We start from the raw sequence: 24366 nt of genomic DNA, 5'->3' as shown, positions 1-24366 counted from the left end.
AGAGGGTGCAGTTATGGACAGGTTGCCAATGACAAGGGCCAACAAGGAAAAGTGAGACATTTACAACCAGACGAGGATCGGGCAGAGATCCCAGGTGAAAGGCAGAGGAGAACCAAAGGCAAACAGGGGTAAAAACTTCTATTTAAGGGCAGTGATTGAGTCCCAAAATCTTCAACACACGTACAAGGACTTCCTCAGCAGCTCTCCACCAAGGGCAGGGCTCGGGGGTGGGCAAGCCAGCAAACCACAGCTGCAGGGGTGGAGCCTAGGCGTTGTACTGGGCCGTGGCCCCGCCCATTCCGACTCGGATTGGGCGTCCGCACCCAGCACACCTCCAGGCTCCGCCCCTCGCGGGGCAGGGGAAGAGGCGCGCAGGCGCATTGGCGCTCAGGCCAGCGCCCGGGCCTGTGGGCCCGCGGCGGTGGTGTCGCGCGGTCCTCTGCCGCCGGACGCCGCACCTGTGGCTGCTGTGGCTGCTGCCTAGCCCTCCCGCCGTAGCCTGTCACTGCCACCGCCAGCCAGGGCGCGAAGAAGAAATGATGCCGCCCCCTGGCTGGCCCCTGCTTTGGCTGGGCCTGGGCCTGGGCTCCTGTGCGGTCCTGGAATCCGCGGAGCAGGTCAACTCCACCACAGGTGCCTCCCGCTGCCTCGCGCAGGTTGCAGGGCCTTTTCCTGCCGTTCACCCGCCTCCTTTCCTCCCGCCTTCCCGGCCTGCATCCCCCGTGCCCCCTTGCTCCCTCCCACTACTGTTCCGTCTCCCACACACAGCCAGCCTTGCCTCTCTTCCTCCATCTTTTACCCCGATTTTCATGCCTTCCCCTATCCTGCCTCCGTGATCTGTTCTTACTTCCATCATCCTTGCATCCTCCTTCCAATCATCCTTCCCGGCATCACCTCCCTTCTCCCGCCCATCCCTCTGTCTGTCCTTTCCCTCCAGTAAGTCCTCCCTCTGTCCCTCTCTCCTTCCATCCTCTGAGAGTCCATTCATCTCTTTTCCTCCCTTCCCTTCCTCCTTCCCTCCTCTTTCCTTCAATCCATTTATCCCTCCCCTTCTCCTTTCCTCTACTCACCCTTCCTTCACTAAGCATCTTTCTTTCTATTCACGTATCCTTTCTTCCTAAATTCGTTTTCCCTTTCCTCTATCCTTCCATCCTTCTCTCCCTCCTCCAGGCTTGAAACCCTGGCCAAACCCGAAATCTGCCACGAGACCTCAGGCTTCCTCTGTACCCTTGCCCCACTTACTGACGCACATTCCTGGTGGCCTTCCACTCCGGCTGGGCTGTCAAGGTGCAGGGCTCAGCCCTGGGTCTCTCATCCCCCGAGAAGGAGAAGGAGGAATTTCTGTGTCTGCCTATGTAACTTCACCAAAACCCTCTCTCCCCTGCAGATACTCTGAATGTCCTGCTCATCATCGTGGATGACCTGCGCCCCTCCTTGGGCTGTTACGGGGATAAACAAGTAAAGTCCCCAAACATTGATCAGCTGGCATCCCACAGCCTTCTCTTCCAGAATGCCTTTGCCCAGGTATGTCAGGGAGGCACTCCTTGTGGGAATGTGCCTCCTTATGCACTTAAGATTGGGAGTTCTGCAGCTGCTGTTGGGTGGCCCTGACCATGCCAGGCACTTCCCTAAAAAGAGGCAAACATGGTCTGGAAACCAGTGGTCAAGGACATCTGATTGTTCACTCAAAAAGAAGCTTGTACCTTGAAAGCTACCACTCCTCCTCCAGGGGAGGGTATGCTTTCTTCCTCACATGCTCAGGACTGCCCCTTGTCAGCTTCCTCTCAGAAGGGGACACTGCCTGGCACTGCCAAATGCCACCCAAGGGGCTTCCCACTGAGCCCTGGGCAAGGGCCAGCCAGCTGGCCATGGGGGACTCCTCCCTGCGCTCCCGCTCAGGCTGGGCCCAAAGACCTCGGCAGTTCTGGGTGCCCGGGGACGCCATCGCGCAGCAGGACCGCAGCATCTGCTGGTTTGAGGGGCTCACTGCTGTCTTGTCTTGCCAGGCAGCCGCAATCGCTGGCACCTGAGCAGGGCCCAAATCCCACTGGTTGGCTTTGAGATCTGCATGACTCAGCTGCCAGACTGTTTTGCTGAGGGCCTGGGGAGGCTGTCTGGTTACCATGGAGACAGCAGCCCCATTTTCACATTTTGCTGTGGTGACGCTGACCTGTGCTTCTGCTCCCTACCAGCAAGCAGTGTGCGCCCCAAGCCGCGTGTCCTTCCTGACGGGGAGGAGGCCCGACACTACCCGCCTGTATGACTTCAACTCCTACTGGAGGGTGCACGCAGGAAACTTCTCCACCATCCCCCAGTACTTCAAGGAGAATGGCTACGTGACCATGTCGGTGGGAAAAGTCTTTCACCCTGGTACTGCTCCGTGGCCCGGGTCTGGGTTCTCTTGTGCTAGCTGAGTGTGGGAGTCCCCTGCTGGGCCCGGGGCTGTCTCTGCACAGGCCTCTTCTGGCTGGCAGCGTGCCTTGCTGTCCACTGCTGCCTGTCTAGGAGAGCCACTTGTCCACTTTGCCTTCAGGTTTTCCTCGACAGTGAGAAGAGGCGAGGGGTTTGGCTTTCTTTCAGAAGCTAGAGGTGCTGCCCTGGGGACCCCTCAGCTCCTTGGGCAATGGCAAGGACCGTGGCTGGGGTGGTGGCGGTGTTGAGTGTGATTCCAGCTCTGAGGCTGACCGTTTCCCCTGCAGGGTCCCTGTCTGTAATATTGGGAAGGGGGTGAGGACCTTTAAGTACCCGTGCCCCTGCCATGTGGCCAGCAAAGGTGTGTGCCTTTGTTGTCTGGTGGCCTCAATGTCAACAAGAGGAGTGGAAGTGGGTACTCAGAGCTGGAGGGTGCCGGGGGACCGCCATATGTACATATATATTGATTGCTGAGTTTTTTATAAATGTTTTCCCATAAAAAGGCATTTTATGACACCATAGCAATCTAAAACATACTATCCTTTGGTCCCAGTTGTTTCCATTTGCACTGACAGGAACATCTCTGGAAGCAGAGAGACCTGCTAATGGGCAGTTGTGCCAGGCGTCCTGGAACCTGGGTCTAGTCTGAGCACTGCCAGTTAGCTGAGGGGCAGAATTGGGGCAAATGTTCATTCTCTTTTGTGGCCTTGGATTCCTCATCGGGGAAGCTAGAGTCAGCTCCGTTGACCCTCCCTGTGCAGCATCCCAGTGTGGGTATTCCACAAGTAAGACAGTGCTTGTTATCGGGGGTGACAACTTGAGTGTTTTCAGTAGCTTTCTATTTGCACATGATTTGTATTGGCAAGCTCTTCTTCCAGAGCCCAGCTGGCCAGGCCAGGTTAGGGTAGCTTTCAGCCTGGTTAAGTCAAGCCCAGTTTTGAAGGTAAATCAATTAGGAAACATATTATGCAGCCAAAAGCCCAACATCAGTCACACTTCCTGCAGCTTGGTACTCCCCTCGTGACACTCCTTGCCTGAAGGCAGCTGGCAGCAAGTGACCATTTGGGAGTGAGGAGGGAACATAGCAGAGGGCGGAGACTGGCTTCCGAAAGGGAAATCAAACAAGACCTGAGAGGTGATGCTTAGCCTCCTTCTACGCAATGATGAGATATTTGGGACCAGGCTCTGAGCATGGTGTCCGTACTCAAGAATGAAACGTTTTCTGCAGCCTTTGGAAAAATATATTTTTCAAGTGAGCCGGTTCTCAGGATCTTTTCCTGTTGGGACAGGGCCTGCTCAGGGATGATAGTAGCTACCTGTGAGTGTCAGGTATATGCCATTTACTCTGCAGGCCTCTCATTGAGTCCCTCAGCCGCGAGCAGGGTGGGTTTTCGTCACCATGTTCTCATTGTGTAGGTCAAGTAGCTTATCACGTGTGCAGAAGCGCTAAGGGACAGTGTCAGGATTCAGCCCCAGGTCTGTTGGCCTCCTGTGTGCTCTTCGCATCACGCTTGCTGCGTAACGCCCTTCACCCAAGGCCCCATTTCTCCAGTCCCACCGCCTCTAGTGCTGACCCCAAAGTGCCACTGCACTGAGGATGTTCTTTCTCTTGGTCCAGGCCTGGATGCTTTCTCTGCTCTCCCACCCAACCTGTATAGGCAGCACTTCCCATCCGATCCCTCGCAGGCCTTGCCAACTCCTAAAAGCCCTCTCCTTCCTAACTCTCATCTGACCCACATCACCTCTGTCTGGGGGCTCCCTGGCAGGGCACGGCTGTCCTTTTGACAACTGGCAGTCCTTTCTTGGTTATTTTGTCTTCTCAGGTAGACTGTAATCTGGTAAGCTTAGAAATGGATTTCACCACTAGGCACTTGAACTTGGGGTCTGAAGGCATGAATTTCAGTACTGGCTTGCTTGTCTGGTAGCTGGCTGGCACTGGGATAGCGCAGACCTCTGAACCTCCCTTTCCCCTCCTGCCTCATGGTGCCGAAGCCTCTGCTCCCTCTCTTGTAGAGTGGAAGAGAGGCTCCAGTGTGGTCTGTCAGGAGCTGCACTCTCACGGCAGGTTGTCTGATCTTGCCCTTGTGGGTCCCTTCTGCACAGCCTAGCACAAATGTCCAGGGCCTGGGGACCAGGAAGTCAGGTGTTCATTCCTCGTATGGAGACCAAGGAGTTGGCATTAGTGGGGACATATCATCTTGCCTAACTCCTGGCTTTATAGGTGAGGAAACTGAGGTCCAAAGAGGGGAGGTACCACTTGCCAAGTTATTTGCAAAGTTTTAATTTAGGGGCTGGGATATTAAAAGACTTTTCCTTTTTTATTTAACAACTTTTCTCTCCCTCACCCCAAGGTATATCTTCCAATCATAGTGATGATTCTCCATATAGCTGGTCTTTTCCACCTTATCATCCCTCCTCGGAGAAGTATGAAAACACTAAGGTAAGACTGGGAAAGGGCCACTGACCTGAGGAGGAAGTGCCTTCTTGTCCAGCAAATAATCTGTTGTGTTTACGTTCTTTCAAGCTGCTTATGCTGTGAGGTTTGTGAGTTTCACTTATGTGGATGTCTTGACAGAGACAGTTGTGGGCATCTTTAACATTAGGCCCCATGGGAATAATGGCTTCAGCGTAGCCCCTGTCAGGGACTCTTTCTTGGAGAACCTTAGGCTTTATCTAGTGTGTCAGACTCACATAATGGTTCCCCGGTGCTCACTGTGGATGAGCCTCTGAGCTGAGGGTTGTAGGAGGTTCAGAGACGTGGGAGGTGGAAGAGAGACAGAGCTTAAGGAATCTCAGCCCCAAATGAGAGAGGCCTAATATGTATTGTTCAACTCCTCAGAGCTCTAATAGGGATTTTAAACTTTTAGAGCATTGTGGGAAAAAAAGAACCTACAAAGGAAATAAATCTTTGGTTTTTTGTTTTTTTGGTGTTTTTTTTTTTTTTTCCAGTACCAGGAATTGAACTCATGACCTTTTGCTTGCCAGGCAGGCGCTGTGCCACTGAGCTGAATCCCCAGCAGGAAATAAATCTTTTTCTGGTGGAATCCCCAATGTGTAAATGAAACTAAAGTTTAAGAAAGTGACAAACCCAGCTGGAGAACTGAAAAATGGCATCCTCCTCTGAGACATCATTTAGAGAAGTGTGAGGATTTGGCAGGTGGTGTAGGAGGGGTTCTAAACTCTTGATGATTTTCCATTTCTGAATACAGTGAAAGAGGAAGGCTCTGCCTTCAGTCTGTGGCTTGAGTAGGGAGAGAATAAGACCGGAAGGCCTTCCTCTCAGTTCCTCAGTTCCATGAGGCCATCTTGCTGCTTTTTAGTGGTCTCACTAACAGATGCCAGCTCCTGCAGCCTCTCTCCCCACCCCGTTATTCCTTTTCAAGGTGGTGGCTATGCTGTATCCAATGGCCGTGCGGTGCTGCGTGTCATGGGAAGACAGGGAATGGGCATGCCACACACTGGGCTGTCCTGCCTGGGGTGGGAAGGCAGGGCTGTGAAGGACACTGTGCTCAGAGCACCTGACATAGCCTTGGTCTTTGTCATATGCAAGTCACGGTCAACACTGACTTAGGTCCTTAGGTCCAATATGGCTGTTTTGGGAAATGAAAATGAAAGAGAAGGTCATTCTCTGAATGGTATGGATAGGGACCAGGAGATTCATGGATTGTCACCTTATGCACTTAACAGGGACCCTGTAACTTAGTCTGACTTTGTCTGACTTTGCCTTAGTCTGACTAAAATTATTTGAGATGTAATTCACATACCATAAAAATCTCCCCTTCAAAGCATGGTTTTTAATACACTCATAGAGTTATGCAAACATTACCAAAATCAATTTTAAACCATTTTCATCGTTCTAAGAAGTTCTACCTGTTACTTAGTCCCTATTTCCTCCTTTTTTTTTTTTTTTTTTTTTTTGGTTTTTCTCCGGTACCGGGAACCGGGAACTCATGACCTTGCGCTTGCCAGGCAGGCGCTTTTGCCGCTGAGCTAAATCCCCAGCGCCCCCTATTTCCTCTTAATCTCCAGTTTGTCATATCAACTAATCTACTTTCTGTCTCTATGGATTTGCTTATTCTGGCAATTTCATATAAACAGAATCATATAATATGTGACTCTGTGTCCAGGTTCCTTCACTTAGCATAATTTTTTAGAGTCAGCCGCATAGTGGCATGTATCGACTTTCTATGGATGCATCATAATCCATCACACTATTTTTTGCTTTTCCATTTACCGCTTTATGAATATTTGGGTTGTTTCCATGTTTTGGCTGTGAGGAATAACTGGATTCTCACGTATAAGTAGTTTTGTAGCCTAATGGTTTTTGATTATCTTGGGTATGTACCTAGGGATAGAATTCTAGGCCATATAATAACTATGTTTAACTGCTTGAGGAATTTCCAGACTGTTTTTCAAAGTGCCTGCAGCATTTTAAATTTCCAGCAGCAGTATATGAATGCGCTGATTTCTCTACATCTTTGCCCATAGTTGTTACTTTCCATTTTTAAAAATCATAACCTTTTTGACAATCCTGTGGTTGTTATTCATATTTCCATGGTGAATAATGATGCTAAGTATGTTTCCATGTGGTATTGACCATTTAAATACCTTTTCAGAGAAATGTCTAAGTCTTTTGCCCACTTTTAGTTGGCTTATCTTTTTATTGTTGCATCAAAGATAGAGTTTTTTCATTAATTGGTTCAATTGGTGGTCTTTAGTTAGTTATGACTTGGAGACAGAGGATTAGCAGCAAGAAACTGAGTAGTATGTACGTTTGGCTCCTTTCTGGAAAAGAAGAAACATATTTGTGATTAAGTTCTACTTCTGATATATCTGTTCAGTCTCAATGACTAACACCTAAGGGGCTAGTAATATGAACATCAAATATGTGTGTTTAACCTTTGTGACTTCTGCTGCTTGTATCTAAAAAGCTGATGTTACGTATTTTGTTTTGAAAGACATGTAGGGGCAAAGATGGAGAACTCCATGCCAATCTGATTTGCCCTGTGGACATGGTGGATGTGCCCGAGGGCACCTTGCCAGACAAACAGAGCACCGAGCAAGCCATACGTTTGTTGGAAAAGATGAAAAGATCGGCCAGACCTTTCTTCCTGGCTGTTGGGTATCATAAACCGCACATCCCCTTCAGATATCCCAAGGTAAAGACTTGGTTGAGGGCTGATCTCACATAACCATTACAGCTGTTTTATTTGTTGAGTGAGGGATTTATGTAATGAAAATGGCCATATCCTACCTTTCCCAGTCACCAGGGCTGCCAGATCCTGATGGGCACTAGTATTCTTAGTGAAGGTGGAGTCAGAGATCAAGGCCAAGAGGTAGTCTTAGGACATGTAAGAATCTTATGGGAAAAGTTTGACTTTTCACTTTTGTCCACTGGAAGGGTGTGCCCTTTCCTGGAAGTCCTTGCACAAAGGTTGGGCTGTGTGGTGAAATCGTACTGGAGAAGTGAGTCAGAACTGTAACAAGGAGAAGCCTATAACAAGGAATAATGCTTGGGAAACAATCCGTGGAATGTGACAAGTGCCTTTCCCTTTGAGCCTGTCAGATCAGACTCTCTAAACACAGGACACTGTGTGTTCGCTTTATATCATTTAGAGCATCTAGTCTTTTTCTTTTTATAAAGTTATTTCAGTTTTTTCCAATTGTCCCTGGGCCTGAGAGGCTCAGCCTTTTGACTTGAAAAAGAACGCGTCTCACCTGTCACGGGAGTAGACACCGGAAGGTATGCTCTTTGATGTTGCAGATATCTTGCTTTGACTGGCTTAGGGGACCTTGCCTTCCTAGCAGGAGCTGTCAGCCGGCTTGATAGAAGCCTGTGAGACTCACCTCTTCTGTCCCTTTGCAGAAAAGCATTCACAAAGGCATTCACAAAGATCTGCTTACAAGGCTGCCCCTTGCCTGGCATCTCTGGGAACTTTGATTTTGACAGTGTCTCACCATTGTCAGAACTCATAAGAATGACTCGCCATGCCTAAACTGTTTAGGCAAACATTATGCTATGTACTGAACCCCTGTTTTTCCTTCTGCAAAACTGGAATTTGAATATGTTCCAGGCACAAAGTACCTATGTGACCAGCACCAAATCAAACCTAGGTGTTGAGGCTTTAAAATCCTTCCCTGTTCGGTAGCATCGTTACTCATTGCTGGAACACTGAAGTGCGCCCTATGTGGCTTTCCTGGGACAGGACTCTGGAACCTTGCTGCTGGCTTCCTCTGGAGTTCTCTCAGTGGGCCTTTTCCCTTTGCTGGATTACTTGGTATCCTTTCACTATAATAAACCATCTCCCTGAGTGTGACTGAAAGCTCAGCCCTGTGAGTTCTGCTGAATTACTAAACCTGCACGTGGTTTGGGGAGGCCCCACATCTGTGTGGGTTGGTTGTGAGCTGGGGATAGGAACAGGAGGGCATCTAACAGTTTGAGGGAAGAGAGCTGTCACTGCTTGGTTGTGGGAAGCAAGAGTTGATGTCATTGCTTTTGGCACCTTGTTAGGGTGACCTGTGACCTGACTTGAGGTGGTGGGTCAGGACTGAGGGAGCATTAGGGAGCCACCATGCAAATTTCACTACAGAGTCCCAGAAAAGGCAGTATAAACGATCACAGAACCACAGCCTGTGCCTTTGCCAGACAAGTAACAACATTGTGGCTCTGTGTGTTTTTCCCCCAGGAATTTCAGAAATTGTATCCCTTGGAGAACATCACTCTGGCTCCTGATCCTGAGGTCCCTGACGGCCTCCCAGCTGTGGCCTACAACCCCTGGATGGATATAAGGCAACGGGAAGATGTCCAGGCATTAAACATTAGTGTACCCTATGGCCCGATTCCTGTGGACTTTCAGGTACTGATGGTACTGAGGGCGTGATATCATCAGCAAAGCCACTTGTTCATCCATAATGACTTACTAAGAAGTTAATTTGTGCAAGGCATTGGGTGAAGTGCTACATGGGGCATTCTTTTGGTATTAAGACACAGGCAGTGAAGAGCTGGGGATTTAGCTCAGCGGCCTGCCTGGCAAGCGTGAGGTTATGAGTTCCATTCCCAGTACCGGAAAAACAAACAAAAGAAAAAAAAAAAGACACAGGCAGTGCTGGGTGGATTGAGAATCTCCTGACCAGTGTCTCAGCTTCCACAGAAGGGAGCATCCAGGGATTTGGTGACTTACTGCAGATATGCCCAGGGTGGAGAAGCAGCCTAGGGGAGCATCCTGACCCATGGGTGATGCTGTTTAACCCAGGTGACAGCTCATCACTTATAGGGTGTAGGCAGCTCCCCGGCAGACTGGAATGCCCAGTTCGCTGGCACTTGCCAGTTCCCTTTGTGGGAATGCCTGACACTAGCACCTGTCACTCATCAGCGTGGCTAAGTGAGCTGGGCCTTGGCATAGAGGGAGCTGGGATGCCATGATGGCCAGTGCTATCAGCTGTGATATCTAGCATCCCTTTGCCATGATGTGGTCACTAGAGTTGCTCACTAGGATTCTTTCTGGAATCTTCCAGACAGAACCTTGCCCTTTTCTTACCACATGAACGCTGACAGGCAGGTTATTAGGGAGGGAAGCACGCAGGGTCAGCAAAGTGTGCTTCTCAGGCAAGCTGCGTCAGCGTCTCTGGGAAAACTTGTTAGAAATGCACAATACTAGCCCTCTTGGCCTTACCGGGTTGGAAGCTGGAGCCCAAGAACCTACATTTACCCAAATAGCGTCCCGGATGATTCTGATGTACTCAGGCCTTTGAGAACCTGCTAGAGAACAGAGGTTAAAACAAAACCAAACTGGCTCCTACAGGAGTCTTGTTGTCCAAACCTGTTTGGCTCCTGAGGTTTCACAGACAGTCTGGGGCATGAGCAGAGTGCATTCCTCAAATCTATTTGATGCCTGCGTTTCACAGGGTAAGCGGTGAGAATTTGGAGAGCAATGAATATGTCTCTTTGTTTCCTAATTTTGCATAGCTGGGTTTTGATTGTCAGGTGCTTCAAATTGTAGCTCTGAGACTGTGCCTACAAGCCTTATTAGTGACAATCACTTAAAATGACCCTGTACAGTGGACTGGGTGCCAGGAATGGTGCCGAACATTCATATGAGCCATCTCATTTGGTCTCCATGGGAACCCAAGGAGGCTGCTGTCTTTCTGCTGTTGGGTGAAGAAAAGAAAGACAGAGAAGCATGCTGCTGGCCTCACTATACGAAGTTAGTGCCAGGGGAGCTGGTTCAGCCCCAGTGGCATGTGACTCCTAAGCCCCATTTTGATTTTGTCATTTCTGAACAGTCTGGCTTTGAATTCGCTTTCTACCTACATTAGTTCTTTCAAGTCACTGAACCTGTCCAAGCCTCAGTTTCTTTACCTGTAAAATGGAAATAGGATGGGTAAAGGGTTTCTCTGGCTTTGGGGGTTTTAGTGGAGACAAAAGGGAACACTTGGCAGCATCTGGGACAGTGCCAGCTGCATGGCGAGCTCTCCTTCAAGTTCTCCGAGTCCCGTGCTCTTGCCCTATCTGTTGGACACACAGCTGAGGGCCCCTGGTGTGCTCCTGTGCAGCGCCCTGCTCCACATTCCCTTTGGAGCCGGGCCGCGCCCTGTCCTCTGGCGGTTTTGAGTGTCTGTGTCTAAGCCCTGTCTCACTCCTTTCTTGGGCCAGTCAGCCAATGTTCTCTTCAGCCCAGCCCTCTTACGCAGCCAGTGAGCTGGTAACTTTGGGGGCCACATTCAGGAGTTCGGCCGCTCCAAGGCCCGCTCCTTGGCCACCACCCTGACCACGATCCCCTCTCCTTGCATGTCCTTGTTACCCCTACAGCTCCTAGGGATTGCTAGAGTGTAGACTAGACTCCTGCTCCCTTCCTCTGTCTAGGTGGCCTCTTGGGTTTGCTCCTTCCCTGTGGCAGGCCGCTTCCTCTTCTTACCAGCCTCTCAGCACACTTGCCCATTTACACCTGCCCCGCCTGCAGCATCACAGTCACGGACAGTCTAGCTGGGAGGGCGGCTGGAGAGAATCCACACAACTGTGAGGCAGAGAGGCCCTCAGCTGCCCGTGTGAGCTCTCTGCTTGGCTCCACTCACTTGTCCATGTCTACCGAGGTCTCCCTTCATTCCCTCCTGCTTTTTCTGGAGCCTGAATACTTTCTCAAGTTTCTCATGTCTTCAGAAGTGCCACATTCTTCTCCCTACCTGCTTTCCCTCCCTTCCTTCCTCCCTCAACTGCCCTCCACACGAGAGTATAGTAGTCAACTTGCTGTTGCTGGGACACAGTACTGGGCACCCACAGTTTAAAGGAGGAGAGGTTCGTTTCCACTCACAGTTTCAGAGGTTTCGGTCTATAGTCGGCTGGTTCCATGGTGGGAGGGCATGATGGAAGAAAGCTGCTTACCTCAGGGTGGCTGGGAGCAGAGAGTTGGGGAGGGCCCCAAGAGGGAGGAAGGGGTCAGAGACCAGATCTAAAGTCCAAGGTCATGCCACCGTGACCCATCCAGACCCGCCCAGAAACATGCCTTTTTAATATCCTAGGTGTCTGTGGAGCCAATTCAGTCAAGTCAAATTTGACCATAACTGAGAGTCAAGAGTGGTCTATTCTGGCTGTGTCTGTGACCTGCTTGTCCACTTTTCTTCATTCTTCTGCTCCGGCCTCCATCTCCCCAGCCCACTGAGACTTCTCCTACCTGTGTGGGCACCAAGCTTGTTAGCAAAATGAAACCCTTCCTTGCGGGCCTGGAGCTTCCTGGGGCTCTCTGCTGCTTTCTCATTGTTCACCAGCTCTGTCCATACCCTGATCACCTGCTGCCTGGGCTGCTTTGCCCGTGCACCCACAGCCCCTGTTCTAGTCTCCATGGCAGGCTCCTTCTTCTGTGTCCCGCAACTTAGATGCCGCCCCTTAGAATCAGCCCCAGGCCCCTTGCTGTTTGCTTTCTGCCCCTTCTGCACTGATGGGCCCACCAGAACCCCGCTGATGGATAACTCCCAGAACCGGCCCTCCAGCCCTGGCCTCCAGCCCTCCTGATGTTCAGACACACTGTGTGTGTCTACTGCCTTTGAAAGTCATTCCCAGGTGGATGAGCATGGCACCCTTGGTGCTCTAGGGTCCATGTGGCCAAGCCAACACCCTGCCCTGCCTTTTCTCCTATATCTTCCTCCTCTTAGGTCCCTCTCGCCACCACATGCTGGTGAATCATGGCACCCACTGAACGTGTGACCTACAGTCACCCTTGAATTTCCCACTCATTCCTCTGCCCTACTCCCTCCCCTCCCCTTACCTGCTTCATGTCCCCAGATTCCTGGCAATTCCACCCTGGCCTCTGGATCCTTAGCATACCTTCCGGTCCACTGCAGTGGGTGTTGCCTCTAGTTAATCAGCAAATGTGCTAGCACTTCCTAGGGTCCCAGCAGGGATATGGTGGCATTTTGTTTAAAGCCCCTGGAATCCGTGCTCTGCGCGTTGCCATAGAGCACTTACTAATTTTCATCTCAGATTGTACCCCTTTCTTGCTTTGAGAGACCTCAGTGACCTCCTTAGCCTGCAGTCTGGGACCACTACTCCCTAGAGGAACCCACCAGTCCCTGTCACCTGGCTTTGGCCTACCTTTTCAGTGTCTCTCACTCCCCTCTGTCCTCCCCTGTTATTCTTCAGCCCCAAACACTTCTTGCTGTGTCCTGACTCCACACCGTTCCACACACACTACAGCCCCTGCTTAGCGCATTGTGTTCCCATTTATCTAGTGGCAAGTATCTCTTCTGCAATGTGAGCTCCTCTGTGAAACCTTTCCTGGTTTCCCCAGGAGCACTTGAGAGCTCATTCTCCCGTGTCAACTCTGGGCCCTGTTAGTAATACATACATATTTTCTTGTCTTTTCGATTATTTCCTCACTGGAAAGGTGGCTTTTTTCTTTCTTTTTTTTTTTTTGTACTGGGAATCAAACTCTCAGCCTTGCTCTTGCTAGGCAGGTGCTGTGCCGCTGAGCTATATCCCCGGCCTGAAGGTGGCTTAGTAGGGTTGAGGACAGTGCCTGCTTATTTATTACCTTATCTTCAGGGATCAGCATAGGGGAAGAGAGGGTATGCTTATACAGCACACAGCCAACCTGATAGGTACCTTTGGTCCCCAGGAGGACTGAAATTCTCCTAGTTACAGACTACAGACTTCATCTACCAGCAAGTGTTAAGTAGGCTGTGTTCGGCATGATGCTTTCAGAAGGTTAGATGTATATCTTTTCTTTTCACTGCAAGCGAGAACAGGGCGATCTTGTGATTGTCCTTACCCTGGCAGTGATGACAGGAAGCTGGTAGGTCCAGCTGATAAGGCTGGCACCACACAGGCAGCAGAAACAGAGGCTAAGCTGATAAATCAGCAGCTCCGTTACTTTGCACCCCTTGGTGGACGTGGAGGATTCATCTTTGTTCTTAACATTTGTGAACAGGGCTGGGAGTGAGTCCGTCCAGGAGCTACTGATGGCTCCTTTACCTTGGTGTCTGACTTGCTGTCTCCAGAGTCCCTCTTGGGTTCAGGGACAATGGTTGCTCTGTTGCCTATTGCTTTTCCCCTACCGAGGCTTTCTTAGAAGTGAGCGACACATGGCAGCCATGGTCCATGAAGATAAGCAGTTACCATCTCTTGCTGAGTTAGAAAGTATTCAGAAGAAAGGACCACCCAGGGCCACTGTTACTAGTCAAATTGTGCCCCCCCAAAGATATATTGGTCCCAACCCCTCATAGCAGGAATGTGACCTGATTTGGAAATAGGGGCATTGCATTCTTAAGGTGAGGTCGTAAGGGTAGGGTAAACTGCTGATGCAATATGAGTGATGTCCTTATAAGAAAAAGTGAGAGACATGAAGAGCTGCATGTAAAGATGGAGGCAGAGTAGCACAGCTGCAAGCCAAGGAACACCCACATGATGCAACCACCACCAAAAGGGAGCAAGAGGCCAGATCCTGCCCTGGCGCTTTCAGACAGAGGTGGCCCACCCAGTGCAATGATTTCAGCTTCCACCCTGTGCAGCAAGAACACGGTTCATTTCTGGTGTCTTCAGCTACCCAGTTGACGGTACTTCATTATAGCAGCCTTAGGAAATGAATGAAGCGGAATCATACTTTTGGTGCGCCCCTCATTAGAGCCTTGGGGCCTATGCTTGGGAAGGCTGAAGGATCAGTTTCTGTGTACCTGCTCATCTTCCGGCATGTACCAGAATTTGTGAAGGAGACAGAAAGGAACAGTGAGTGGCAGTCATCCACTGGGATCTGCTCCTAAGCTGATTTGCTTAGAAATGAATATATTTTGGACTTGCAAATTACCCTGTGACTTTGCAAGAGAGGGGATGAAGGGATGAGGATGGGAGGAAAAGGAGTGCTAAGAGGAAGTCATTAAGGCATCAGTGGATGCTTTGGGATTGGGAGGGATGCTCAGGTAGGCATTATTGCATGCAATTACAATTATACTCTCATCTTTGATTTTGTGTTCATTTGCAGCGGAACATCCGCCAGAGCTACTTTGCCTCTGTGTCCTATTTGGATACACAGGTTGGCCACCTTTTGAGCACATTAGACGATCTTCAGCTGACCAACAACACGCTCGTTGTGTTTACTTCTGATCACGGTAAGCGTTTTGAATGCCCTGGTGAGTCACTCAGAGCATCTTCTGTGAAAGGTGTTTTTTAAAAACTGCCATATACACAGGTGTGCTGTCTTTGTGAATCATCAGTGTCCAGGATCTTGGAGTGCTTTTATGATCAAATCGGTAGTCCTGGGACCTCTATTTTGGATACTTGGTGGTGGAGAAAGGTGTGCAGAGGATCATGTATCAAACTGTGTTTTGCTTTTTTGTAGTGCAGGGGGTGGATCCCAGAGCCTTCACATTGAGCTACATCCCCAGCCCTTTTCACTTCTTCTTTTGAGACAGGATGTAGCTAAGTCACTAAGTTACCCAGGCTGAGCTCAAATTTCTAATCCTCCTGTCTCAGCCTCCCAGGGTGCTGGGATTGCAGGGAGAACTATGTTTTTGTTGGTGAATTCGGCAGGAACCCTCTAATGGAGGAAATCTTTTATGTGCCCCCTACTACTTGTAACCTAGAGGGTTGAAAGACTTTTAGTTTTTCTTGGGAGGACCTAGAACAATCCTGGCAGAGGCTAGCAACACCCTCAGACCTGGCTGCACCCCTCCCACTCCTGTCCCTGTTGTCTTCTCTGCCAAGAGACCAGGCTTCTCAACTCTTCTAAGTCTGTTGGCTACTTTTTGCAAACATAGACCTATAGTTTTAAAAACAGTCCCTTTTATTTGCAAAATTTTCAGCATGCCTAAGAGTGGAAAATAACAAGTTCTCCAGCTCTGCACTAGCTGCAGTCTTGCTCACCTTATCCCTCCCTGCTCCCTGTACTTGACTGTCCTGAGAAAAATCTGAGAGGGTTCTGCTTTCTGGTCACTGTCTCAGAAGATACTGTCTCTTCAAGTGTATCCACAATACCATTTGCATGCCTAGAAAAAGGAAAATGATTCTTTTACACCATCAAATATGAAACAAGAGGATAATAAATCATAACATGTACTCGTGGACAGGAAAAAGGATCCAGAACATATAAAGCAGGGCCCTGTTACGGCATCTGTCCAGGGGTGACTCATGCTGCCACACTGAGGCTTTGTCCGCCAGCCATTGGTTGTGGCACTTGTACCCAAGGACACATGATGGACAGTGCATGTGTATAACAAGTAGCATATCATAAGACAGGGTTTCTTGTGGCATGTGTACTCCTGTCCCTGTTTTTTTCCCACTTAACAATGTCATAGACAGTTCTCTGTATCATTTCTCAGAGGTCTAACTTTTCCTTTGCAAAGTTCTCCGGTAAAAACTAGTTCCTTCAAAGTGCACTACATCTGGAGGCGCCAGTCTACAGCAGCACCACCTTAAATGTGCCCAGTCTCCTGTGATAAGGAGGAGGTGCCTTACGTTTTCACAGATTCTTGATGATTTGCATCCACTTCCGGCCTTTCTTCTTAGCGACCAGCTTCCTCCTTTTGCTGAGGCAGCTACAGCCGAGTACAGTGGCCCGTGTCAGAGTGCTCTCCTGGGATGTCCTCCGTCAGAACCAACAGAGAGCTGGTAATACATGGTGTGCAAAGGCATCTGCTCAGGGGGCCATAGGTGTCACACAGGGTTGTGACTTTAACAAGTGTCTCACGTGGCTCTGAGCACCCCTCCCCCACTCTAATTCCTGGGCCATCCCATGCCACCTCGACCCTATCCCAGGCCTCTGGGCCAGGAGACAGAAACCTGCTTAGCTACCATTGAGGTCCTTGGCCACTTGCTCCCCCAGGTTTAGAGATGGACCTGGAGTCCTTCCAGGCCTGTGCTCTCCCCTCCTACGGATTTGCTCCTGACTGCAGCAGGCCAGAGTGAAGCCCCGCACAAGCCTGAAAAGCACGTTCTTCTGGTCAGGATGCCCACAGCTGTGCACTGCGTGTTGGCCGTGTGCCAAGCCCGGCTGGTAGGCTCAGAGTGCTCGTATTTGGGGATGTCGCCGAGTGCTTGGCTGATGCAACTTCGGAGCCCCTGGGTACATCCCAGGCAGACTTCTGGGGTTTGACTCCTGAGGCCCCACTGCCAGGGTCACTTACTTCCTTGTCCTGCAGACTTGTCCACCTGCCACCTCTGAGGTCCCTGCCAGATGGGATACCATGACCTCCAAGCTGGCGGCCTAGAAGCTGACCCCTAACCCCCATGTCAGTAGCCCTCATGGGTCAGCTCTGCCTTGTCCTCCCGGAGAGAAGGGAGACTTGGAGGTCCAGGGTTGCCTCACCCTGTGCGTGGAGCTGAGGGAATGTAGAAACTGCCTCTCACTGAGGTCCCCGATCTCCCCTACACTACTGCCAGCCTCCCCAGTACTGTGTACCAGAGCGAGGGAGAGAGAGAAAGAGGGAAGGAGGCTGTCTGGAAGCCTGGAGCAGCTCTGATGGGCGCCATGTCTGCTGTGGTTACCGATTGGTGACAGGCTCCTTTTCACTCGGTCAGCTGAGGAGAGCACTGTGGACCAGAAGAGGTTCCCAGCCTGTTCTGGACAGGACCCCTGGAGGGCTGGGGTCCTACGGTGGCCTGGTGTCATGTGCACACTGGGCCAGCAGGGCCTCCTGCTGGACTCGGCACCATCCTGTGAAATGTGAGCAGAGGCACCTGTGATGAAGACAGCGCAGACGTATGTCAGCGCCTCTTCGGTGCCATCCATGACCACTTTTGGTTTCTTTGGTTATTTTTCGACCACTAAATACTCCATGTACAATCCCTGACATGCATTGATTTTGTAACAAAAAGGATCCTCAATCTTTAAAAGATTGAGAATTCCCAACTTTAAGTATTCAGTCTTTTATAAGGGATGTTTTAAATCAGGGATAAGGTTTGTTTTTGGTCAGAGTTAAAGATTTGGGTCAAAAATCTTAGTTTGTTTTAAGAAATGAGCAAGATGACCTTGTATTATGCCACAGTCCCACTGTTCATATTTTGGTGGTACAACAAAAGTTGAGCCTCAGGTGAAAATCTGAACTTGGGAGATGTGAGTCCAGATATAGGCTCAGGACAGGGCATTGGTGACACCCCAGTTTTGGGGGTGCCCAGGCAATCAGTGCATCTTTGGTGGTATAGCTGAATAGTGGAGCAAATGCTTAGCATATGCGAGGCCCTTAGTTCTGTCTCTACACAAAAAATATTTAAAATAAAATAACTAAAATGAGTAAGTATGTCTTGACAGGAGAGACATGTCTGTTTGAGGCGAACTGGTCTCACAAAGCCCTCTAGAAAGAAGATATTTAAATTTGGGAATTTTATGTTTTTTTTCTTCTCAAAGGATTCCTTCTTGAGGATAGATGTCTGATACTTAATAAATCATGATAAATTTAGAGGAATTTTCTCAAAGTGGTCAATTTTTACTTCTAGTTTCTATAACAGGAAAAGAAATATTTCTGAAATGAGCTGTGATATGATTATGATCTTCCATTCTGTGTTTTTCATGACCCAGGGTGGGCCCTAGGTGAACATGGAGAATGGGCCAAATACAGCAATTTTGATGTCACTACTCGTGTGCCCCTGATGTTCTATGTTCCTGGAAGGACAGCTTCGTTCCCGGAAGCGGGGGAAATGCTTTTCCCTTACCTGGACCCATTTGATTCTGTTTCACACCTGATGGAAGCAGGTATAAAATACACTGCAGCTATGTGAGTGCCTTTAGTTTACATGTAAATCACCTCACCGAATCATGGGCGGTGATTACACAGACCCACCCTTGCTGTTTTGGAATTCCTTCTTGATATTGGTTAGTCCATGTTTCCTCAGCACCTTCCGTGCTCTGGCTTGGGAAGGTCAGCACAGCCAGAGCTGACAAGTATGGCTGCGTCCATGAGGAGCCTGGAGGGGAGACGAACAAAAGAGCCAGTGGCATTCCCAAGATGGGGAATGCTGCTGTAGAGGTGACAACAGCAAGCTCCAGAGCTTGGAGATAGGCACTAAAGTCTGCCACGTGCGACAGGGGCTGTCCATTCAGCAGATGAGCTGACTTCTTAAACTGCGCACTTCGGCACAGTCTCAGCTTTTTTGAGGGGAATGTTTTCCATTTTAGCAGCTCACTGACCTAGTGAACCGCTGGATTGGTAGAATCTGCCAGGTGACTCTGCTCTGTGATCCCCAACACTAAGGCGAGTTTACTTGGACTTCCATGCTCCAGGCCTTCGGAGCTTTAAAAGTGCACACTCAGTCCGCTTGTGTGCAGTGACCTGTGTGAGTTCTTGTGAGTTGCATCCTGACCAGTCTTCCGCGTGCATTTCAGAGACAAATCATGTACCTCAGATAGCCCTTGCTCATTTTCTGGTGCTTTCTCCATAAACTAAACCAGGGTCTCCCACCTCCGAGGTTTAGGCATTTGATCCATCTTTAACATCGAAGTCTTGCACTTTATATCAGTTCCAGTTTAAATTCATCTTGGTTTCAGAACATCACTTTGGCCTTTCTGGATCTTTGAATTTGTTTTACACTGCCCAGTTTTACTTTCTGCACACTTAATTTTGGGGCAGTGCGTGTTCTGTTTTCTTTCACATCACTGATAGAGAGGTTGAACACTTTCAACATATGATTTTAACACTTTTTTTGTTGAGAGAAGTCTTCTGACAGCTTTGGTTAGGATTTTGGTCAGTAAGTTATAAATTTATGTAACTACACTCTTTATTCAGCTTCTTTCCAAATTTTATCTTTAGCATGAATCAGCTGTCTGAACTTCAACTTGTATCTGCAGCAGCCTGTCCCACCTGGCACTGTAGCATGCCTGGAACTGAGCTTGTGCTCTTTCAACCTCAGCCTTTACTTCAGCACACCTCTTCTTAGGAAATGGTAATTGTTGCTGAGGCCACAAAAATGAGGATCTTCTCAACTCGTCTTTCTTTCGTACTCCATATGTGATACGTAGTACCCTAGTAGCCCGTCACTCTGCATTCAGAATCTGTCCCTACGCTCCTCACCATCGCCCCTGCCGCCAGCATCTCTTCTGAAGCACTGAAGCATCTTGCTGCGTCTCTCTGCTTGTTCTCCTGATCCTTGTGTTTCCTCCTCAGAGCAGCTGAAATGATCCCTTTCAAGCCCAAAGCCGGTGTGAGAGATGTGGCTTAGAGGTAGAGCTCTTGCCTAATGCGCAGTGAGGCACTGGATTCCAGCTCCAGGGCTACAACCGCACACAAAACCAAAGAAGAAAAAACGCAAGGCTTGTTACAGCCCTGCTCAGAAGCCTCTGGTGCTCCCGTCCCTCATGTAGGTGTCCTCACAGTGGCTGACAGGGCTTTGTGTGACTTGATTCCCCCTTTGTCTCTCTGACATTTTTTCCCTACTGTCCAGGTCAGTTGTCCTGTGCCCCACTCTCTGAGTAGCTAGATCCAGGGTAAACGTTTCTGAGCAGTGTGCTGCATGTGATGTGTCTTCTCATTACATCACACCAGCGCTATTTCAAGGCAGCGTGTATTAGTGATGGTAAGTTCGATCACTTGTTTCAAGGTGGTAGCATCTGCCACTGTATCTTTTTAAATCCTTCTTTACTTTTTTATTTAGGTACAAATCAAGTGTCTAAAAAATGAAATGAGGCATTATAAAGCAAATGGTTAACTATCCAGAAAGGCCAAAATGATAGCAGAAAGCCTAGATCAGTTGTAACACGAATCAATGTTGAGTGCAGGATTTAGACTTTAAAGATGAATGGCTCACTTCATAGCAATTAGGACGGACATTAATAACAATAGCAATGATAACTAAAAAACAGAAGATAACAAGTATTGGTACGGATATGGAAAAATTGGAATGCTTATACATTAGCAGCAGGAATGTAAAATGATACAGCTGCCGTGGATAACAGCTTGGTGGTTCCTCAAAAAGTTAAAAGGAGCTGGGCATGGCATATCTGTCATGCCAGCTAGGAAGCAGACTGAGGCAGGAGAATTTCAAGTTTGAGGCTAGCCTGGGCAATTTGTTGAGACCTTATCTCAAAATTCAAAGGATGTAGCTCAGTGGTAGAACACTTACCTAGCTTGCACGAGGCAGTGGTTTCAAGCTCAGTACCACAAAAAGGAGTTAAACATAGAATTAACATGTGAGCACTTCCCTACCAAAGAACCAAAACCAGATACTCAAACAAAAATTGAACGTGAATATTCATAGCAGCACTATTCACAGTAGCTAAAAGGTGGAAGCAACCTAAGTGTGCACTGACAGGTAGATAGATACACACAATGTGGTTTACACATACGGGGGAATATTGTTCAGCATTAAGAAAGGAAGGAGGGGGGCTGGGGATTTAGCTCAGCGGCAAAGTGCCTGCCTGGCAAGCGCAAGGTCGTGAGTTCGGTTCCCGGTGCTGGAGAAAAACCCAAAAAAAAAAAAAAAAAAAAAAAGAAAGGAAGGAGATGCCAACCCATGCTACAGCATGCGTAAATCTTTAGAATATTATGCCACATGAAGTCGGCCAGACACAAAGAGAAATTTACTGTATGATCCCACTCAGGGTATCTGGAGTGGTCAAGTTTATAAAGCTAGAAAGTGGAATGAGGTTGCCAGTTGTTGGGGGTGAAGAAATGGGGAGGTTTTTTTGTTTTTTGTTGTGTTTTGTTTTTTAATGGGAACAGAACTTCACGTGTATAACACGAAGAGCTCTGGAGATGAGGGATGGTAATGTTGCCATAACAATATGAATGTACTTAATGCCACTTAACAATCCACTAAAAATGGCTACAATAGTAAATTTCCTGCTTCATGTGTTTTACCGTACGAAAAAGAAAAGGTGGATCAAATGCAGAGATCCAGAAAGGAATACAGTGGTACCCCAGTTCACAAACTTAATTCTTCCCTCAATTCTGCTGGTAGAGCAACCAGGATCGTGGGGAGAATTAAGCTTGTGAACCGAGGTACCACTGCAATATGTGGAATGACACTATGAAACGCAGAATCTTCTGTTCCTCAACAGAGGTTTACCCCCTAATGTTAGTGTTAATCAACGAAGCTTGCCTGAATCAAGTACTGTATTCCACTAGTGGTTCCAGAATTCAAGTAACTGTTAAAAGTGCCAACAGGCTGCAGGTGCCTTAATTTTACGTCCTGCTACTGGACTGGATGAGTAGTCAGTAGAGAGTGTGGTGCTGAGGTAGTGGTGTTCCAGATGAGGGATGTTTTCAACAAAAGAAATGTTTTCAACAAAACAAGAAAATAGATGGAGCCCAGCCCTCACTCATCCTGCCTGGAGTGGCAGAAGTCTGCACTGTAACCGATTCAGCCTTGTCACTTCCTGTTTCAGGCAGGCAAACCTTGGACCTTGTGGAACTCGTGTCGCTCTTCCCCACGCTCGCCAGCCTCGCGGGACTACGCGTCCCACCCCCATGCCCTGTTCCTTCATTTCACGTGGAGCTGTGCAGAGAAGGCGAGAACCTTCTGAAGCATTTTCGATCCCATGACTTGGAAGAAGATCCAGAGCTCCGTGGTAATCCCCGTGAGTCAGTGGCCTACAGCCAGTACCCCCGGCCTGCAGATTCCCCTCAGTGGAATTCTGACAAGCCAAGTTTAAAAGATATAAAGATCATGGGCTACTCCATCCGCACCGTAGACTATAGGTATACCGTGTGGGTGGGCTTCGATCCTGGTGAATTTCTGGCCAACTTTTCTGACATCCATGCAGGGGAACTGTATTTTGTGGATTCCGACCCACTGCAAGACCACAATATATATAATTATTCCCAGCATGGGGAAATCCCTCCATCATTGATGCCTTGAGTTTTGCCAGCCAGAACGAAAACATAATGTGCTCCCTTTGAGCTGGCGAGAGGAAGCATGAGAGGTGGTTATTTTGTCATTACCCATAATACTGAAAACAACTGGGGCAGTAATTAAAGCATGCATCAACAATTTGCCCCAAGAATTTGGGACAACCAAACTTCATGTAGTCCTTGCTAATTTATTATTGGCCACTGGATTGGTGCTGGGCTGAAAATTTCATTTCCTTTCTTTTTTCACTGCTTTTTTTCTTTCTCTTTTACATAGTCATAGATTACTCATTTAATAAGTATAAACTGCAATTATGTCATCCCTTTGCATATTGAGAGCATACTAACCAAACAGACCACTATACTCAAGAAATACTTCATTTGGACTTAGTGCATCTCAAAAAGTAACCGTATATCTAATTAGGGTCTACCCTAAGGTTCCAGTTATTTTGTTTATAATTTAATAATATATATTAGGTAGTACAGTGTATTAAAAATGTATCAACATGTAATTCACATTTCTTTCTCAGATAGAAAGTTAAGTAATTAGAGAAACCAACAATTACAGAAACCAATACCTTAAATTTTTCTTTCTAAGACCACAGCATTTCAGAATGCAAACATAAAATATCCATGAAATTATTAATGTTATTTCTACTTCAAATAATAAATAATTCCTAGCAAACAAAGGGATGAGGTGTGGGAAATTTGGTTGAAAATTTTCAGGTAGTTTCTCGCCCAGATAATATGTTAGCAAATAATATGGCCCTTGAATTCATTGGCCTTCTATCACAGTGAGAAACATTTCAGTGTAACTTATCAATGGTTTGTGAGACACTCAAAACCATATTAATGTTATTTGGGGACAGTTGACTGCAGACATCCATTTATCCAGGAGGTAGAAAATATTCTAATTTTAATCACTTATTAAAGCAAAAATTAATTTTATTACATTCTAAATTGAGTATTGTGAAAATGTCCTATTAGTATACTATTAGGTAATGTTCAAATCTCCTGAATATAGTCCTTTATTCCCTAAATCTGGAAGTAATAAGAAAGGCATAGTCTGGTGAACTATCGCATGTGTGCCATAGCAGGATGTCTATATAATTGAAAGCTCTAAAACATTTTCCATCACTGGCATAGTCCATATCATCTTAAAAGGGCTGGAATATTGCAAGTCATATTCTAGCATGAGAAGGCTGATGAATTATCAATAGTCATCAGAGGAATCAATAGCTTTCTAAATTAACATCTAAGTTAGTGTTGTATCAAAATGAGCAATTTTAGTTATTTTCTCATTACAAATGCCTCAGTGTTTCAAGGTAAATATTTGTGAAATAAAATATAGCAAATTGCAAATTAGATTAAGATACTGCAGTGTATTAAATTGTAATAAACATGACGATATATTAAAATCAGTTAAGTTTCAAAGACATATTTTCTCCCCTTGCTGGTGAAGGTATATATGATAATACAATGATCCTAAGCAATTGAAGCAATTGCTTTGGTAACAGCAGTTTTCATCTAAGTCATTAAAGGCTCTATTTTTCTTGGTCCAAGAATCCATCTCTCCTTTGAAATCTTCAGCTCTTGTACAAGGTTTCTCTCAGCTTTTCCTTTCTTGATTTTCATCCTTTGTATTGCTCTCACTGCATCTTTTTTGATTTTTATGAGAAATCTAGACATTCC

At 47.7% G+C, this 24366-nt stretch overlaps 1 protein-coding gene across 1 annotated transcript; it reads left to right on the top strand.

The window, feature by feature from the left end:
* The first annotated feature begins 376 nt into the window (after positions 1-376).
* Ids (iduronate 2-sulfatase) lies at positions 377-24095 on the top strand. Its single transcript, XM_005406397.1, has 9 exons — positions 377-633; positions 1388-1524; positions 2193-2370; positions 4764-4852; positions 7371-7571; positions 9099-9269; positions 14880-15006; positions 18411-18584; positions 22212-24095. Exons 1-9 carry the CDS (start codon positions 537-539, stop codon positions 22682-22684), a joined length of 1647 nt encoding a protein of 548 aa, XP_005406454.1. The 5' UTR covers positions 377-536; the 3' UTR covers positions 22685-24095.
* The last annotated feature ends 271 nt before the right edge of the window (positions 24096-24366 follow it).

The sequence above is a fragment of the Chinchilla lanigera genome, unplaced genomic scaffold (genome assembly GCF_000276665.1).
Source record: "Chinchilla lanigera isolate Chin_1 unplaced genomic scaffold, ChiLan1.0 scaffold00097, whole genome shotgun sequence".
NCBI classification, from domain to species: domain Eukaryota; kingdom Metazoa; phylum Chordata; class Mammalia; order Rodentia; family Chinchillidae; genus Chinchilla; species Chinchilla lanigera.
The sequence above is the reverse complement of the archived record's forward strand: the minus strand, read 5'-3'. Positions and strand labels throughout refer to the sequence as shown.